The sequence below is a fragment of the Epinephelus lanceolatus genome, chromosome 20, assembly GCF_041903045.1.
Source record: "Epinephelus lanceolatus isolate andai-2023 chromosome 20, ASM4190304v1, whole genome shotgun sequence".
Classification (NCBI taxonomy): domain Eukaryota; kingdom Metazoa; phylum Chordata; class Actinopteri; order Perciformes; family Serranidae; genus Epinephelus; species Epinephelus lanceolatus.
In genome coordinates, this window is record NC_135753.1 from 24,232,603 (window position 1) to 24,252,194 (window position 19,592).

The window sequence follows — 19,592 nt, forward strand, 5'->3', positions numbered from 1 at the left end:
AATCAAAACAAGGAACACATTTTCTTGTGGGATCCTTTCCAAAAATGAGGAGTGATTAAAGTTGCTATATTCCTCAGGAAAATCAGACAGCATTAGCTTACTAGTTGAAACGCTGTCTGTAGTTACTTCCACATTAAATCATATTCTATGGAAACATTTCCACAAATATTAGCCAAGGACAATAAGACAAATGCATGCTTAACAAATTTGAGTTTTTACAATTCCTTACGATTATTAATTACCTTTCACCACATCAGTAATTCAGTTCATATAAGCCAAACGCACACTCCTCTACTTAGCATCCAGCAGCCTGAATATTGAGATTGTAATTAACTGGAAATAAAACTTTACTTTATACTACACGGAGATCATAATGTATGTTTCTGTGGTCTTGCACCAACAAACTAGCCCTGAGCAATGGAGTAAAGTTTCCTGACTGTCAGGTCACTGGGTCAAAGGTCCAACTCAACGGACAAAGTTACAGTGGTCGGACATCTTCATGTATCTTGTGGAAAAAACCAGAGTCTATACAAAGGAATAACTCATCTCTCAATGCATATAGTTTTGTACTCTGTGGTCACGTCCAAGATGTTAAATAGAATTGTCACATGATTTTTGTTTAATACGGACAGGCGTGCTGCCTAGCAAACAAATCAAACAACTATATACTGACAGCAAGCTGTAATTCACGGTTCGGTTAGTATTAACTTCTGTTCATTGTTTAATGCAATTTAGAAAGATGTAAATACTGTTGCCACTAGATGCACGTAAATATAAACCTAAATATATTTCCGTGCTGTAACTGCAGGACTCTATGAATTGCATATGTGAATATTATGTTCATTTTTTGTTAACATCAAATTCTAGCAATTATAAAAGGTCTTAGCCATTTAGCATCAAACGGCGTCCCTGGCGACAGTTTTCTATAAAAATTAAGGTTCTTTTTTTTGTATTGCTCTTCTGACATCCAACAGCACAAGACATTCTTATTCTGAGTGTTTAAACTGTTTCTCTCTGGTTTCAACTGCTTTTCTGCCACCACGATGCTCACGCAACACCTGTGACGTAACTGTGACGTCCACTCCAAATTGGTCTATAGTATGGATGCAGAATATTCTACCTCTCAGTTTGGTCATACTGAAAATATTTTAACAATGCACTGTCTGACGAGTACTAAAATGCAAAAGATGATCAAAACTGCTCAGTCTGCAGACAGGTTAACATGTGATTTAAGAACTTCATTATAATAATACTTTTACATCTTCAAAATGTACAATTTAGTGATAATTCTTTTTTCTTTTTTTTTCTTCTTCAAATTCAAAGTGGAATTTCTTCATTCCTACAGGCCCAACTTCAACTCACACGGCAAAGTTTTAAGAATCTGACCTACTTGAACAGCTGGATGTTACACTTAACCATACAGTACATCCCAATGCACGTCTAACGTCTGCACTTAATGCATGCAACTAAGACAACCTGGCTGTATACCTCTTCTACATTTTTGCAATAGATTATGTGCTGGACTGTTTCTGGAAGAAGAGCCTCCTAAATGAGCAGAAAAACCCAGAACAGTGGAATGGAGGACTGAACGGTGACGAAGTCACCTGGACACAAATCAAGAGCCACCAGAAGCAATCATCTCAAAACTGTGGTTGTCTGTAAACCTTGTTTAAATCTCTTAACTGAACACAAAAGTGCAAATTGCTACCACTGTCCTATCTCTGTGTCCTCAGTAGTGCTTCTCCTGCAGATAATCTTTCATCTTGTTAGGTAAGGGCAGTTTCTGGATCAGGTCTATCCTCGTGTATTGTCTAATGACAAAGCGACAAAGATACTGCAGGGAGCGCACTTGCATAAACCGAGATACTGGGTTGGTTAGTCTGACAGGGTAGGTTGCAGACCCTGGTAAGCGAGACCTGGAATAGCAAAAAGCTCCGTTCTCTGAGTCTTTAATAGAGTGTTCGATTAAGTCGACGATGGACGTGTGTCCCTCCACATCGGGCTGCTCATAGAAGCTGAAGCGTCCATTGGAGTGCTCGATGCGGGTGTGGAGGGTTTTGCCCTGTGACCTGAAACTCAGGCTGAGCAGGTACCTGTCGTCCGAGCTGTCTCTGACCAGGAATGAACCATCAGCCAAGTTGACCAGCTTTTCCTCTGCCTCCCAGCGTGTGATGGGGCCCCAGTACCAGCCCTGCCTCGCCAGCTTCTTCAGCTCCTCTGTCAGACTGGTGACGACCATGGGCCCGCTGCTCTGGACTGAGTCGTACACCCGACTGACCCCCGGAGCTGAATTCGGGTCAAAGTTGAGGTGGTGTCTTACCCTCTCGGCTACCTGGCTGTCTGACGAGCTGAACCCTGAAAAAGTCCTTGGAATATGTCCGTTACTTATCATGGGCGGCAGGAGTGGAGAGAGGGGAGGCTGGACCTCTACTCTAGAGCTTTGGAGCATCACACCAGCGGAACCGATGAGAAGACTATTAACTGAGGTTTCCATAAAGAGATCCGGAGGCATCCCACTAACCAGTTCATGTTCCTCCTGACCCTGGTCTGTGTGGAGGGACTGACTGTCTGCCTCAGTCACCACCTCCATAGGAGAGGAGCTGTCCAGGCAGAATGAGTGGGACCCTTCTGGATACATTCCCTCATCTAAAGGCATTGTGTACTGGATGTAGTCCTGGGGAGTCAATCCCAGCACCACAGGCACGTCATTGTCATCAATATTTAGATGCAGCTCCCCGTTTTGTGGCTGCTGGAGATTCTTTAAGGATTCTGCTTGGTCCTGAAAGAGCCCTTCCATTTGAAAATCATGAAATTCTTTACGGACACCGTTTAAGTTGGGACTTGGGCTGGGAGAGTGAACCATGGCCTTTACTTTTACCTCCATCTTGATACACGCCTCGTCGGAGTTTACTGACCGCAGAGGCCATGGCGAGGGGCTATAATGGTGGCTCCGCAGAGACGCAGATCTAAGGGGTCTCTGGGCTTTCACCTCATTGAAGCTGATGGGCACAGAAGAGGATGAGAAGGTGTCGTCATCATCCACTGAGCCTATGGCGGAGGAACTGCCTTTCACTTTCGCCTTCTGCTTGGCAGACAGTCTCCTCTTTAGCGATCCCATCAGGCTCTCACTCTTTGAGCGGCCCTTATTCTGGCCTCCTTTGTCCTCTTCACCACCAAGGTCACAGCCAGAAAGCTCTTTGGTGTAGCAGCCCCCAAAAAGTGACTCTTCCTTGGAAAACTCTGTAGTCACCGAGGGCTGCTGGAGCATGACAAAGTCACCCTCCTCTTTGCCCTTTATGCTGAGGGACTTGCGGATGGTCTTAAGGCTTATCTTCTTCATTCTGACAGGCCCTCCAAAGTGGGGGCATGGGTTGGCTCTCCTGGTATCCTGATGAAAGTACTATCCACAGTGTCCTCCCATCAGGCTGCACGAAACAAGTCATGCATACAGTGGAGCCATCAAACCCTGCAGACAGAAAAACACACAAGATTATAGATATTATATTAGAACTATGTTTAGTCCTAAAAATACATCCAGAGAAGTGTACATTCTGTTCATGTCACTGACTTATTCCCTCTTAGAACATTGTGCAAAATTCAGACAGTATCACAGCACACTGTAAGGACTTCATTTAACAACAGTACAACAAAAGAGCAACTTAAGATTTCCTGCAGCACAGTGTAATGTTATGAAATGTCTTGTTTCTCTGACCAACAGTCAAAAACTGAGACATTCATTTCATCATCAAAAAAGACAAAATGAAGCAGCAGATCCTTCCAGCTGAGAAACAGGAACCTGAAAATGTTTACTTTTGCTTGAGAAATGACGAAAGTGATTTCTCAATTACCAAACTTCATTATTTTTCTGTTGACCTAGTTATTGCTTCAGCTGTACACTCTGTCCTCCCAGTACAATGGATTAGAAATACAATAATGACTACTATACTACAAGTGCTGACGTATAAGTTTGATGTAATGTGTATTTATATCCACACTGGGTGAGCTGTGTACAAATTGAGGCCCTTCTGTATGTCGTTTGCCACTTTAATGGGGCTAAATTAAATCAGTCAAATCACAGATACATACACTAAATTATTTTAATAACTGGATGCAAATCCTTTGTTTCATTGTCTGCTTAAAGTCTACGATTCACAGACATTAAAAGATGCCTGGTATTTTCCCAAGTCATGCTCTGCTGGGTTTGTGCTCATGCCACGATTTTGCCCTTAAAATGTATTGGTTGTGTTGTCTGGGTGTTTAGGATCACTGCCCTGCAGCATTGTTTACTACAGACCATACCATAAGGGCTTGAGTTCCTACACTGCTCCTACAATATAGATGTGAACACCTACAAACAGCCAAGCAAGCATTCATACCTCACAGTTGGTATTTCATTTTCAGGCTGTTGTGCCAAACAATAGAAAATGCACCTCTCTGTCCACATACTCACTGATCACACTGGTTTATGATACTGATTTACTGAAATGGATTAAGATCATTGCCTTGCTATCTGTCCAAAACAAAAATAAGAAGCCATGACAGCCCTGGCAAAGCAAGATTAAACCCCTATCTAGAGACATGTGCCACTGAGAGCACCTAAATAAAGCTGCTTGATAATCAAGGCAGCTGCAATCTGATTACTCACCATTATGTGCAGGAAAATGGTGACTCAGTTGGATGGGTCAAGTTCCACTTCCACCACCTTTCATTTGATGCTGTGAAAAACAAAGCCAGGTCATTTGAAAAGTTGTATATGATGATTAACACTTGACTTTGCCAGGATATAACAGAAAACACATAACTACACAATCACTTGACACAAGCGGTGCGTATAAATAAAGTCTGCGTTAGCAAGGGTTGTCCTGACCTGGCAGGGCCTACGGACACAACACATGCCTTTAGCTTAGCTACGCTGGTTATTTTGCGACTTTAAAGTGAATATTCTGTCACTGTCTGCTACAAATACCATTTAATAATACATTTAAAATATTAAAACCAAGAAACAAAATCAGGTTAGCCGAGCTAGCTTGCCAATTTCACAGATATCGGCTATGCTAGCATCAAATAGCTAACAATCAGTGAACTAGTTTGTTAGCATGCCTACTTTTAACTAAATAAGTCAGCTGTGTATATTTAAAATTTAAAAAAATATGCACATTAAATTGTCTCTTACCCGGTCACTCCTGTGTGTCCTACTTTGTAAAATAACCCAGAGGTGTTGTCTTGTCCAACACGCTGCTCCTTCACGACTGTTAGCTAATGTTAGCTTAGCTAATGTTAGCTTGCTCCCTAAGTCAATCAGCTAGCTTTGTTAACGTTTGCTGCCGAAAACACCACCGTTACCTTCCCTCCAGTCAGCCTCCGCTCCCAAACGAAACTACAACGCGTTTATGTGGCCGAGTTTGGTTGTTCCCTAAACGTGCGGGTTTATATTTCCGACCGGAATGACACAATAAGGTGACTCTCTCTGTGTAGGCTGGCTAACACTTTGTAGCTCACGGCCTCTTCCTTTCTTCCTTTGTTGCCTGTTGAATTGTGGGAGCAGATTCAGATGCAGCGGATGAGACGCACACGGCAGCCACAGCAAGTTTTCACATCCCAGAGGCACAGGCAGACACTTGGACATCATGTGCATATTTTAAATAAAGAAATTAAGAAAAAAAATGTAACATATAATTAAAACCAGCATTTAAAAAACAACTGACCTACTGTGCACATTATTTCACATGCAACACAACAGACAAATAAATGGAGTTTCATCTGTTCCCTGAAAAAAAAGAAACATGGGTATTATAACTAAACAACACACCTAATATGCGCATTGCTTTCTCATGCAACTTTATGTTTTTGCTTAATAAATTAAAAGAATTGCAATCAAATCATCTAAAGCACAATATTTTGGGGCTTTGAAGCGACACACACTTCTCTAAATAACCCACCACTTAATGCTATTTTACAACAATGTGGTTGCTCAGTTGCCCAAAGCGGAAGGAAGAGGTTATGCAGGGCAGCTCCCAGGCATGGAGCAAGGTGTTGCAGAAGCCATGCATGTTCTGTGAACCATATAAAAGATACTGACTCAAGAAATAAATAAGACACTATTACAGTAATTGTCTTTCTCCAGAGGATGTAAAGATGTACTGAATACCACTGCATAAAAATTCACACAGTCATGCCAAAGGGAAATTCAGAAATCTAAAGTAGTGGTGTTGACACATGTTTGCACAATTAAAGGATGCAAATTAGCAGCATGGTCCTTTCTTTTGCCTTGGAAGTCCTGTGTGCTTGAGCAAAGAGGCACCTGATGCAGCTGGAGGATGCGTGGGGAACACGCTTTTATGGAAATTAATGTGTTGCACCACAGAGATAAGAAAAAAAAGAGTGAAGAAGAGAAAAAGCTAAATTTGGAACAGGGAGTAGTTGCTGCAGAAAGTTGCAGTTAACTCATGCTAGTAGAGACATACAGTGAACTGTACTGATAACTTAATTTGATGACCTAAGATTATTATTATTAAGGTGCTGCTGCACTCCCAAAGACAGTGGTTTTAAAAGTTATTTGGAGTTTAGGTTTAGTCTTACATGGGAAGCATGCCTAATGCATTTATTTTTACTTGTCCTAAATCACTCATTTTCCATCTAAATTGTTGCGTCATGTTTTTTTTTGTAGAAAAACGCGACACTGAATTAATAGATTTCAATCAACTTATGTATCGCAGTCTATTATCTTGCAGTGGCAATGTGTGTGTGTATAGCAGCTACTTATAAAAATGCTCAAAAGTACGTTAGGATTAAAGTTAATGACTGAAACATTATTTATTTGTATTTGTTTCCTGCTTGTTTGCTTGCTATTTACACCCCACAGTTTGAACACAGGATTAAACTTCCTCCCAGTGCAGTAATCAGGATTTTTATTCTCCACCATATCAGATAACTGTAGAAATATCAACCGCTACACTTCTCCCCCTGAAGCCGGCTGTGCGTAGCCTTTATGCAGGAAGGTCTCTCTAATTTGTATTCCAGAAACATCAAGTTGGCTCTCCAAGTATTTTTCAAGTGTTTGATACAGCAACTAAAACTTGAACTCTGAAATGATACATTGGTTGCCTAATTAGTGTCAGTATTGTTCTAAAGTAGATTGTGTTTACCACTGCCAGGCTAATTTGGTCCATATACTGAACATTACATTGTTTTTCCACACTGTCAAGTGTATGGCAGTCCTTCCCCAACCTGCTTAGGCTAGCTGTGTGCAGACAGGCTCTATGCAAAGACTCTAATTACCAGGCCCTATTAGGGTTGATCAGGCTGCCTTCACTTGATGTGTTGGCACAGGAGGGGAGGGCTGGCGTAGGGGGAGGAAAGGAGGGCTGGCAGCTTTTAGATATAGCACCAAGGACACAGGGAGGCAAGGATGCGATGTTTCTACGAGCTAAATTAGACCTGACAAACAAACTTTAGTCTGGTTGATATTTGTTGCCAGACAGGAAAAAACAAGTATTCAGCTGTGGGCATAACCCAAGACTGTTTTGTCGAGACGGGATAAACAGATCAAATAGTTGCTAATAGCAGGCTGTTTAGATTTTACATGAATTAAATCTTAATAGTTTGATAGGAGCTGAATATCTGCATGATGTTGTCAAATACTGCAGAGCACACAGGGCCTCTCTCTCTCTCTCAAGATCGATATTTCTAAGAGAATTTGAATTTATGCATAAGCATGACTCAAAGTACTGAATCTGAAGCCAAGACAGAACATTGTAGACATGGAGTAGGCCACACTGTTTAATGAGATACCTCCACATGTGGGGAAGCTCCTTGCATTTCATCTTAATTTCAAATGAACGCTGTATCAGCCATAAATTATTTGCACAATATGTCTGTTCCTGCCTCTGTTTCAACTCAGTCCTTTGACTTGACTCCTTTGCCGGTGGGAGATTGTCGGGGGGCCCCTAGGTGCCCACGCTCATATCCTCAACACTTGCAGCGGAGCGGAAGACGGGTACAGCAGGCATGTCAAACAATGACAGGGCCAGTGGGACCATTTGGGTTCTGTTTCGGGATGACTGTGGAATAACATAGAAAGGGTTTGCTTAAAAAATACAGTCTGAGCATTTATGGTGGGGGTGATGTCCGCAGTATCTCATTGTTTTGGGTGTCTCAGTAGATTCATTTCAGCGGATTCATTTATTAATTTTCCTCATTTTGTTGCAGCAATATTCAAAAATCAATGAGTGCCCCCTGGCTGAATCAGTCCATCATATCACTTTTTGCCTCAGGTAAAAGAGGTCTTCAGATAGAGTGCATTAATTACTTTTACACCAGCTGCATCCACATGTAATGTAATGACTCAGCTATAGAGACTTGAGCTCGGTCCAAATGGCGCCTGGTTAAAACAATGCCTGTGCTTGCTTATGCTCTCTGGGTCTGTTATAACATCACCCTTGATTTCACATTACTAATTCTGGAAGTAGCTCCTTGTATTGCGTCGCCATATGGGGTGCTGAATTTTGGACATCTACAATAATGATATGATTAATTAGGTGATTTGACCTTGTTTTATGCATGAAATACTGAAAAGGGCAGCAACCGATCCTTGTGCCCAGCAGCCCGTGTGAAGCACTTGGTGAAACATTTACTGTACATGGCTTAGTTTACTTCAGCTTCCTCACATTTAAATTTATTTCAGCCACTTTTTAAGTCCCTGAATGTGCTAAAAGGGCCTGTGTGAAAATTATTAGGGGTGTCAGCAAAGTGGCAGAGTTGTGTGTTTTTTTATTTTTTTTAGAGGAAGACAGGAGAGTTTGTGAGAGAGCAAAAATTCATTTACTGTTTGATGGCTTTTCCCTCCGCAGTCAGCCAGCTAATAGGGCAGATAGGTCAATTATAAGAAGCACGGAATGCATGGACTATTTTTTATGAATATTATGTTATTCCTCCCATTAGTTGTCCCTTCCTTCACATTAGTCTGCAAGTTTTAAAATGTGAAATGTGTCAGAAAGTTGGCCAATATTCTAATATTATAAATCAAGTATAGCCTTTAATTTAGCGTCTCTTCATTCTGAAATATACATAATTTTGTTGCGTTTGCCATACATTTCAAATTAGCTAATTTCACTTCTTATGTACGCATTGTAAAACTTAGCTGTCCATTAGTGTATTGAGATTTAAATGACATTACACCATCATAAATTGTTTATACTTTGTTTTTGTTTTTCTAGTTTTTAAAGGTCCAGTGTCTGGGCTTTAGGGGGACATATTGGAAAAGAAATTGAATTTAATATGCGTAACTATATTTTAACTGGGTAACTAAGAATTGCTGTGTTTTTGTTACCTTAGATCTGTTCATATCTACTTCTACAGTTGCCCAGAATGGCTAAACCAAACACTGGCTCCTGACAGGACAGGACAGGACGATTCTGCGTGGGCCACAATAGTTTTAGTTGGCTGCCATCTGCAACCTCACCACTAGATGCCGCTAAATCCCACACACTAGATCTTTAATAGTGAAACAAGTTAAAACAACGGACTATATTTTTGAGATATTGTCAAGGGAAGGGTACAAAAGATATATTAATAATGCAGAGGTTTGTGAAATATAAGATTCAACCTCTCCTCCCCATCCCAGTATTTTTCATTTTGCTCCATGTTTTATACATTTATACTACTTTTCCAGCTGTACACAGTATGCAGTCACTACCGTGTATCTCCAATGAAATGAAACTACTTCAGCTTTATAACTTCTGTCCAGGTTGGCCAAAGTGGTCAGGCACATGATGACTCATGATCAGCTTTAACCATGGTGAGACTCCAGAGACTGTGATGCTTCAAGAGTAAATCTGGCTTCAAAGTATTTAAATTGGCATGGTTTCCACTCACAGATCAGGCTTGCATTCGTCGAGAGCCTGAGGTGCTTTTTGGCATATGAATAATTCAGCCATGATGTAAAATAATTGACAGATTTTGCAAATGATTTACAATGATATGGATCCTTAAGTTGCTTTTGAAAAGCAGAAGCTATACTATGTTTATACTTATATAATTTAGAGAACCACAAATGTACGAGGTGTATGAATAAAGAGATAGTTGCAGTTTTTAGGACTTAAGGGAAAAGCATACTTTATGTCTGATGGTCAAAAATAAAAGGCATGAGAGACGTAGTGCGCCATGTTTTCATTTATTTAAAGTAAAGTTTTGTTTCCTGTCTGCAGCCTGTGCTAACAAATGATCCAAAACACACAGTGCTTGTCAAACAGACATGATGTGATGTACCGTTTGAAGCAGACTCCACAGCTATTGAGACCTCCTAGTCTGACCTAGGGCGATGTATTTTTCCACCAGGCAAAGAAGACCTCCTCAGCTGTTTGGGTGTCAGAACTCTCACTCTGTATTCTCATTGTACAACTGCAGAATGTCAAAAACACTCATAAAAACTCAGTCTTATATACTGTATCAGAGCTCAGGCAAACTGGAATACATATTTTAACTTTCAGGTCAATGGACCCTTTGGCAGGTCCATCAATATGACTCATGCTGTGTGGACAAGCTCTGTTGCAACCCACAAAAGTTTGTTTTTAAATTCTGGTCAAGGGGCAAAGGTTTCCAAATATGTTAAATATTTTGCACAAAATTAAAAGGATGTGCAATAATTTTTCATTCATCCAGGCAGCTTGGATTTGAATATCTGGCTCAGTGTGCAGTCAATGCTCTAGAGCAACACATGATGTACAGTATATGAGGTATCTAAAGGAGAATATTATATTATCTGTAAAATATACCTATTATCGCTGAAGTAAAACAGTCATGAATTATGAAAGCACAAATTATCATTTTCCTTCTCTCCCCTCAAACTCCTCTAGGTGACAGTGGAATATACAGTACGCAGCCAAATTAATTACAGGCTTAAATCCCTCCGGAATTCTCAAAAGCTGTGCCATTATATTATTATCATAGCAAATTATCATTTGCTAAGTTTGTTAATTATCACCCTGTCGGCTGATCATATCCACATCACATCTCGAGTCTGAGATCTTGTGCAATTGGATTAACTTACACACAGAGTATGAAAAGAATTTACGCTTGCACTCGTGTTGAGAGGCGATGCACACCAACTTTGATTTCTGAGAACATCATGATTGAGAAGATTAATTTAATGACAGGATAATGTGGCTGCTGTCAGAACTTCTTTCAATATTTAAAGCAATGCAAGAAGCTGTCAGTGATTTTGAAACACGTCTTGAAACACTTGTGATCCTGGCAAGAAAAATTGCTTCAGTGTGTTTGCATAACATTTCAAAAGATGAGATGAGAGAGACGTGCCACATATTGGCTCATCAGGCATGCCATGCCACAAACACTGATCATGGGACATTATCTGATCAGTTGTGAGGTACTGCTCATGGTAAAGGGTCCTCGCCAAAGAGATATTAAGTCGTTGGACTGTTAGTGTCATTGTTGATGGAGTAAAGATGGTAGACGCAATCAACAGTCAAATTTGTGAGTTGTTAAGTAAGTAGAAGATGGACTGATCTGCAAATGGCATGAAGTTAAAGATCAGTGTATTTTTTTTGTTTGTTTTGTATAATATTACAGTGAAAAAATGAAAGCAGCACCATGTAAAGTTTGGGCACCCCAAGATATTTGAGCTCTCAGACATCTTTTAACAGGGTCTCACACCTTAATTAGGAAAGGCCAGGTGATTCAAATTTCAAAGCTTTATAAATACACTGACTCCTGCAACCTTGTCCCAATAAGTTCAGATCTGGAAGACCAAGAATACTTTTTTAGAGAGCTGCTCATAGGATTCTAAGAAAGGCAAATCAAAACCATCGCTCGATTGCAAAAGACCTGCAGGAAGATTTACCAGACTCTGGAGTGGTGGTGCACTGTTCTACTGTGCAAATATGACCTTCATGGAAGAGTCATCAGAAGAGAACCTTTCCTGTGTTCTCGCCAAAAAATTCAGCATCAGGCGTTTGCAAAGTAACATCTAAACAAGTCCTGTGGACTGATGAAGTAAAATCAAACATTTCGGATCCAATGAGCAAAGGTATGTTTGGAGAAAAAAGGGTGCACAAGTTCATGAAGTGAAAACCTGTCCATCTGTTTAACACAGGGGTGGATTGATCATGCCTTGGGGTTGTGTTGCAGTCAGTGGCACGGGAAACAATTCCAGTGATTCCTGCTAATTCTGGAAGCAAACATCACACCATCTGTATAAAAAAAAATGCTGAAAATGAAGAGAGGATGGCTTCTACAACAGGACAATGATCCTAAACACACCTTGAAATCCACAATGGACTACCTGAAGCTGAAGGTTTTGCCGAAGCCCTCACAGTCCTACAACCTAAACATCATCTCAAATCTGTGGATAGATCTCAGAGGAGCAGTGCATACAAGACGGCCCAAGAATCTCACAGAACTAGAAGCTTTTTGCAGGAAGAATGGGTGAAAATCCCCCAAACAAGGACGGGCAGACTCATACCTGCATACAAAAAGTGTTCAGAAGCTGTGATACTTGACAAGGGGGATGCTACTAAGTACTGACCATGCAGGGTGCCCACACTTTTCCTTCAGGCCCTTTTTTGCTATTTTGAAACTGTAAAAGAAAGAAATAAAAACTTGGGCTAATGGATTTACTTGTTTAGTGGGAGTACTTCACATGCCTTCAGGGAAAACAGGAATTATATAGATTTGATGACTAATTTGGGACCACGTAGAATAACAGCAAATCTATATCATAACATCCGTTTACAAACTTTCACACTTCTCGTGCAGTATAATCTAAGTCTTATTTATCCAGTCGTATGCTCAATACTTCCCAAACACAAAACTTCTCTATGTTCACTTCACAGCCGGACTTCAATACTTAGATTTTTGTTTGTCCTACACAAGTTGAACCTCTTGAACGCACCCTGGTCCTCTACAGGAAGTGGACTGACGCTGGCGCGTTTGTTGAAAACAGACGTTGTTGACATGACACCTGCGAACAACTGCAGAGTAAACTATAACTGACAAGCCTCGGATATTGATGAAGCTTTTATACGTGTTTTTTACACAGGGGGACGCAATATACTGAACATGGAGTTATCGCAACTTATAAAGAAAATAGGTAACGTTAGGCTAACTTATTAGCTAAGCAAACTTAGCTTAGGGGGCTGACTCTACCTGAAGTGATGTTTAAACCCACTTACCTAATGTTAACTGCTTGCTTGCTAACGTTAGCTAACAATAGAAACCCTCTCTATGTGTACTTCTTTTATCTGTAACTATAACTTTTGTATGAAGAGTTGTAATTATTGTTAACGCTAACGTTAGCTTCGTAACTTAAGTCTAAAACTTTTCTGAACGTCCACCCAAAGTTAGCTAGCTGTTAACTAGCTAAAAACGCATCGTTGCTAACTCTCTCTATATATAATGTCTGTACTCGTTTTAATACGTTGTTTTCTGTAAACTCCAGGCCACTCTTTGGCGGAGATAAGAGTCCGAGCATTGAAGAGCATCATATGCAAGCTGGACCATTCACTGATCTCCGTCTCTGACATCGTCCAAGAGAAGATGCTGTTTGTGTATCTGCTTGAATGGTTCAATTTCCCTGAGGTGCCAATGCAGGAGGAAGTTCTTGGGTTGCTCTCAACTTTGTCAAAGGTAGGTACATTTCTGATCAGATGGTAGATAATAATACTGGGTGAGTCCTCTGGTGGACAGGGGTAGAGAGATGAATACTGTCTATATGTAACTACTGATAAACTTTAAATGTAATTTTGGCTTTGGCTTCAGCCTTTCTTTAACATGGCTAAGCATACCTGAACCAGTCAATTTAAGTAGTGTCAATATTTGCCTTTGAATAATATATAATGTGATCCCTTTTTGTGGCACCTCACACATATACATTGTACTTAAAGGTCTAGTGTGTAGGAGAAAGGAGGATACATTGCCTGAAATGGAATATAATAAGTGCGTTTTCTTTATCGTATAATCACCTGAAAATGAGACTAGTAGTGTTTTTGTTACCTTAGAATGAGCTGTTTATATCAACATAGGGAGTGGGTCCTTATCCACAGAGATAGCCATGTTGCACCCCCATGTTCCTACAGTAGCCAAGAACAGACAAACCAAACGCTGGCTCTAGATAGGGCAATTCGCATTTTCATGTCAGCCACTGTAGTGCTGAGCAGTGTCGGGAAAACACAGATTCTTTTTTACATGAAGCTGATTTATTCAGTGGGTTTAAATCACCTGGGGTCTCATTTATACACATTTCGTACTTTCCATGCAAAAGTTGTGATTTATCAAAACAGACTTGATGGGAGAAACTTTGACCCACACATACAAACATTTTGGAGACAGGAAATTGGCGATGCAGATGGTGAGGTGGAAGCCTGATTGTAGATATTTTTTGGCACATGCCATTTTTGGCTTTTATCCATATGCATATTTTTAGTATGGATATAAAGTAAATTAATGAGACCTCACATAGTTTGTTTTGGAGAGGAAGAGACCTCTGCAGATAATTCCGCTCTTGCTAAAAATCTCCTTTTTTCTCTGAAACTCTTAAGTTATCAGAGAAAAATGGGGAGCACACATTAGTAGATGTGGGCTAGTGGCCAATCTGCAACGAGCCGAACAGCGTAGGAAAAACACCGACTTGTAATGTGAAACTGCTTTATTCAGTGTTCTTACCGTTTTTTAATCACCTGGTTTGTTTGTTTTGGAGAGGAAGAGACCTCTGACAATAATTTGGCTCCTGGTAAAAACCTCCTGAACAATGAAAACTAAGGGAATTCTAACCAGGAGAAGTGTCAGCTGGTTGCAGTTTGCAGTCCCCACCACTAGATGCCACTAAAGCCTGCTAAATCTCACACACTGGACCTTTAAATATTAGCAAGGGCATAAATGCAGTGAGATTTCTCCAGTGACACTTTGTAGCAACACTCATGCTAAGTGTTTTAACACTTCTACACCAAACATTACACTGAAGCATAAATTTTTCATTTCATGCTTCTGTATTTTGGCATTTTGTCTTCCAAAGCATCCTAGTGCAGCCCAGATGCTGAGAGACGTTGGGGCGGTGGACTTCCTCACTCAACTGTCTCCTAATGTGGAGCCCAGACTGCGAGCTGTCATCGATGGAACCCTGGACCAGCTGTTCCAGCTACCTGAGCTACTCCCTAGTCATATAATGGTCTACTCGCATGGACAGCGTACTACAGCTCCAACAGGTGTTGCAAGTTGAAGCCAAATGAATGTTTGTTTTGATTGTGTCTTCCTCAAAGTACTAAATGTTTATAATCTCGTGTAAGAGTCAGAGAGAGGTGAAAGAGGGTGGTGTGCATTGTTATGAAATAGTAGCAGTATATGAACAAACATTTTGTTAAATCTTGTGTCTCTGCTTCAGCACCTGCAGTTGTTCTACCTGAAGAGCAATTTCCTAAAATGGGCTTTTTCCACAAAAGCATACCAAGCCACACAGATGTACCACCTCAGAAAATAGCAGGTACTGGTACTTTAAATACTCACCCATAGATCTCTTAGTGTGCTGGGTTTCATCTTTCATCTTGAATTTCACTCATACTTTTGTCCAATGCACACAGTACATTTTTTTAATAAATTACCCATTTGACATTTGTTATCCCTCTGTGTTGTGCAGTGCACGAGTCTGTGAGATGCCTCAAGTTTTCTGTGTTTCCATGGCTGACTTTGACAAACACAGACAGACACATACTTTCATCCAATGAGAGGTGAGAGACAAAACATGTGTCTTACAAATAATTTATGCCCAGCTAAATGTATTGCTAATTAACAAAATGATGATTCAACACAGAAAACAATTTATCAGAGAACAAGATAACCAGACGAAGAAGCAGTCTGTGCCAGCTTTTGGATCTTGACAGTTTTTGAGCTTGAAAAAGATGCATGATAGATTTAATTTAGTTGTTTTCTTTTCACAGTGTTTTTTCAACTTCAGTAGCATGCAGTGATGTTAAATTACTGAATATTAAATGGTAAGTAAACATATCTTCTTTAATTCTTTTGAAACAGTTCTCTAAGGAGCAGCAACCCCAACTTGGTGCGGACCACATGTGAACTTCTGTGTGATGTCATTATGCAAGATTTTCCTGCTGAGATCTTCCTGCAAAGGCCCAGTATTATAAAGGTATCATAAATGTTCTATCAGTAACAGTAGTATTGTTAATGTGCATATGTTCATGCATAGCTATACTGAAATATTTTAAAAATATGAGCAGAAAGATCAAACCTAAAATTATACCACAAACACAGTGTGAATAAGTGGTTGCAGTTCCCATTATTTACGGTCGTAGGTTTGGGCTCACACTAACAGTAATGTTAGAATGTCCGCCATTTTGTATTATTTTTTTTAGAACCAATCGGTTTCTCCTGCATGTTTCAGTGTCAACATTAAAGGGATGAATTGCTGATAAGCAGCCAGCTTTGTACTTTAACTGTGGGTAGTATGTGTAAATACCAGTGCCCAGATCTCTCTGCTCATCTCTCAGCTCAAATCTGCGCTCTAGGGTTGTTGATTGAATGGGTTGTACTTCTGCAATTTCATATGCCCACCACCCAGGATATAAAGAGCATAAATGCGGATCCTCCCCTCTCTCAAATGTTGACCAAACTGAGATCAAATGGTAAAACTTAGCAGTGCTCATCAAATATAAACCAAGATTCTGTTACAGTTTTGCTTATGACTCGCCTAAAATGCTTCCAGAAACATATTTTAGCTTTTGTTTGTTTTGTTTGTTAACACCTGGCTGTCGTAATGTTTCCTGGGTCAAAACTGCCACACCGGTTATGTCACCCACCAGCTGGAGCGTTTATTGATCTGGAGCAGTGCTGTACATTCTTTGTAGTTGTAGGTTATCTACCTCTTGAGCAAAAGCGAACACAGCAGCCCTTATCCTCTGTTTTCTTTGGTCATGTAGCACCCATTTCAGAGTTATTTGCTTAATTCTACTGCATAGACAGACCAGTTTTATGAAAAGTCCATCTTTCCGGCAGTTAAGTACTTATTTAAGGGTGTACTGAGCTCAAGTTAAGTATGTAATTAAAAACAAATCTTTCATTAAGTTGAGTTTTTAATAGTTTCAGCACTCTGGAGCAGGACATTAGAATGGCCATCAGCCCCATCATTTTAACTTAACAAGATGTATGAATTTTTTGTCACTCTCAGTGCTTATGGAAGACATAAGCCTTTACTGGTTTGACTAAAAATGGTGGCTTGTCTCTGACCCTAAAATTTCTCAATGCTTGATTTAACATGCGTCTCCATGGAGACAAAATTCAAGATGTTACTAAAAGTATTCCAGGGTTTGTTTATTTTCTGCTGGTTCTGGGATCAGCTGTTCATCATGTTTAGTCTTGTTGTTTATTCACATCAAAACAACGTGTGTTATTTTGAGTGGCTGGCGCGACCATCCCATAATGGAATTTGTGGGATGGTCACTCAAGCTACTGTCAAAATAATAACCTGTCAAATGGCGTCCTTGAACAAAACACCAATTTATAATTCTGTGTCCCTGATCTTGGAGGAGGTTGTGGAGGCCCCTGGAGGCTTACTTTGCTTGAGCAGGCACTAGATTGCTGTGAGGATATAGCTTGGTCATGATGTACCTCTTGAAGGGATTGAAAGTCCTTGATAAAATGTGTTGCCTCTTTCCTCTACTGGCCTCCTTGGATAGCAGAGATTCTGTAAATGTGGTCCAAGTTGTCTGCAGGCACTGTTGGCTATGGAGGAATCTAAACTGTCCTGTGTTGCAAATAAAAAAGTTGATGTGCTTGTGTCAAGTTAGTTTGTACTGTAGCTGAATTCATATGGGGCCGACTGATGTAAATCTACAGTGAACTCCATCTTTTTTTATGTTCAAGAGATATGCTCTCTCTTCCCATCTTTGTAAAAAAAATGGCCTGCACATTTTTATGTATCTGCCCGTATCATGTCAGCAACAAAGTGCATCTGTTATGAGAGCTCTTCATTTCATTGGCATAGACGGAGTGTTGGAGGAGACATCATTTTGCCCCGATGAGCCACTGTGAGCATTACTATTTTGTTAATAAAGTGGTGCATTATGTTACATCGGTCTCAAGGCAGTATTAGCATACTGTCACCCAGCAGTCTCATCATCCAAAAGAAATCATTATGGGGAAAGTGCTCTTCTTCTTGTGGCTTTACTTGGCCCTCCTTTGAGTTACTAGAGCTATTAAGCTAAATTAAAAGACTTGGATTTAGAGACATGACATCATTAGCTGCAGAGGGCAGGGAATCTGAACTTGGAACAAATTGTTGCTTCAATAATTCAATTGAGCTTGCCCTTTTTATTTGGCGAACTTTATTGCAACTTTTCTATCACTGTCCTAGTTTCGGCCCCCTGTTGTTGTGCATTGTTTGCCTCAGCTCAGGCTCTGGTTTTTCTGTTTGTAAACAGAGCCACAATGAAATATCCGCATTGGATGTTTGTGGTTGTTAAAGATGTAATCCGAAAACCTCTCCATAACTCACCTTCATAGTAATAAAACTATTCTGATGTCCCCTTGTGTTTCCAGAACCTCCTCTCCCTGTTGAGGCTGGGTTCGGGTAAAGGTGAGGCAAGCTACCTCCACTTGCAGGCTCTCTCCTGCCTGCGGCAGCTTTGTGTGGGCCTAAGGAGAAGACTCCGCTTTCATCAGGATCCAAGCTTCTACTCTACAAAGCAAGGTAGCATGCCTTATGAATTGCAGCTTGTGAATTTTTGGATGCTTATCTGGTTAGTTTACACGTTTGTTTTTACTAAAGTACATTTGTAACAAATTTATGTATTTGGTCGCAATGTGGCGCTCCTATACTTCAAATGACCAATTTCTAAAGCACCACGCAAGACCTACACTGTTTTACATTTAATTAAAGTAGATGTAACAGCTATAGCTATCTAATCCTGCTGATTAATTTCTTACAATAAAGAGTTTGTAAACACCACCATTATAATATTTTCTTGGCTTAATCAAATGTACAAGGATGTCCTCTTTTTTCTTTTTTGCGGCTGTGTAGATCCAGTGTCCCAGAACTCGTCTTTCTCCCACTCCCAAGAGGTGCGGGGGACCCAGCGTTCCCAGGCCTCATCTCCAGGGGCTGAGTGTTCCCCTCGGCCCTCTGTGGTGGGACGCAGAGGCCAGAGAGCCAGAGGAGACGGCCAAGATGGAGATGCAGCTTCCACCAGGTATGTATGTGTAGCTGTGCATTTTCAACAAAGTCTGAAGGAGATTATAGAAGACGCTGCACTACTTCTGGTACATTGCTTCTTGCTGTTCTTGCTGTCTAAGGTATTTTTTCTTTGCATGTTTTGAGTCATCATGTTGGCAGTGAGAGCAGAGATTCATTCAGTCTGGCTTCTGTCACACTTCTGAGGCACAAGTGGTATTATGTTCGTCTGCCTCCCTTGCTTGTAGAAATAACTTTTTGATACGATTCAGCAGTGTTGTCAATTCTGTTCATCAGACCTCACTCCTACTTTTTAGGAATTTGTGCACAGTGGGATTTTTTGTGGCTTTGATAATGACAAAATTGCCAGTGACACCAGCAACCCGCACACAAAGATAAAACA

General features: G+C 40.5%; 2 protein-coding genes across 3 annotated transcripts in view; one reads left to right on the forward strand and one right to left on the reverse strand.

Annotated features, from left to right (window-relative positions):
* Window positions 1-938: 938 nt before the first annotated feature.
* Window positions 939-5,531, reverse strand: socs6a (suppressor of cytokine signaling 6a). Its single transcript, XM_033638947.2, has 3 exons — window positions 5,174-5,531; window positions 4,646-4,715; window positions 939-3,466 (listed from the first exon to the last, which is right to left on the reverse strand). The coding sequence occupies exon 3, from the start codon at window positions 3,338-3,340 to the stop codon at window positions 1,730-1,732; it is 1,611 nt and encodes a 536-aa protein (XP_033494838.1). The 5' UTR covers window positions 3,341-3,466; window positions 4,646-4,715; window positions 5,174-5,531; the 3' UTR covers window positions 939-1,729.
* Window positions 5,532-12,817: 7,286 nt separating this feature from the next.
* Window positions 12,818-19,592, forward strand: part of rttn (rotatin) — a 38,833-nt gene continuing 32,058 nt past the window's right edge. For both annotated transcript variants that reach the window (XM_033639436.2, XM_033639438.2), the window contains exons 1-8: window positions 12,818-13,105; window positions 13,454-13,641; window positions 15,026-15,215; window positions 15,392-15,490; window positions 15,644-15,734; window positions 16,036-16,150; window positions 18,559-18,709; window positions 19,040-19,208. In XM_033639436.2, the coding sequence (XP_033495327.2) occupies window positions 13,075-13,105; window positions 13,454-13,641; window positions 15,026-15,215; window positions 15,392-15,490; window positions 15,644-15,734; window positions 16,036-16,150; window positions 18,559-18,709; window positions 19,040-19,208 (1,034 nt within the window). In that variant the 5' untranslated portion in view covers window positions 12,818-13,074. The remainder of the gene's footprint in view (window positions 13,106-13,453; window positions 13,642-15,025; window positions 15,216-15,391; window positions 15,491-15,643; window positions 15,735-16,035; window positions 16,151-18,558; window positions 18,710-19,039; window positions 19,209-19,592) is intronic.

Bases quoted from the DNA above. Each gene is read 5' to 3' on its own strand.
- socs6a (XM_033638947.2), bottom strand. From the start codon at position 3,340: ATGAAGAAGATAAGCCTTAAGACCATCCGCAAGTCCCTCAGCATAAAG.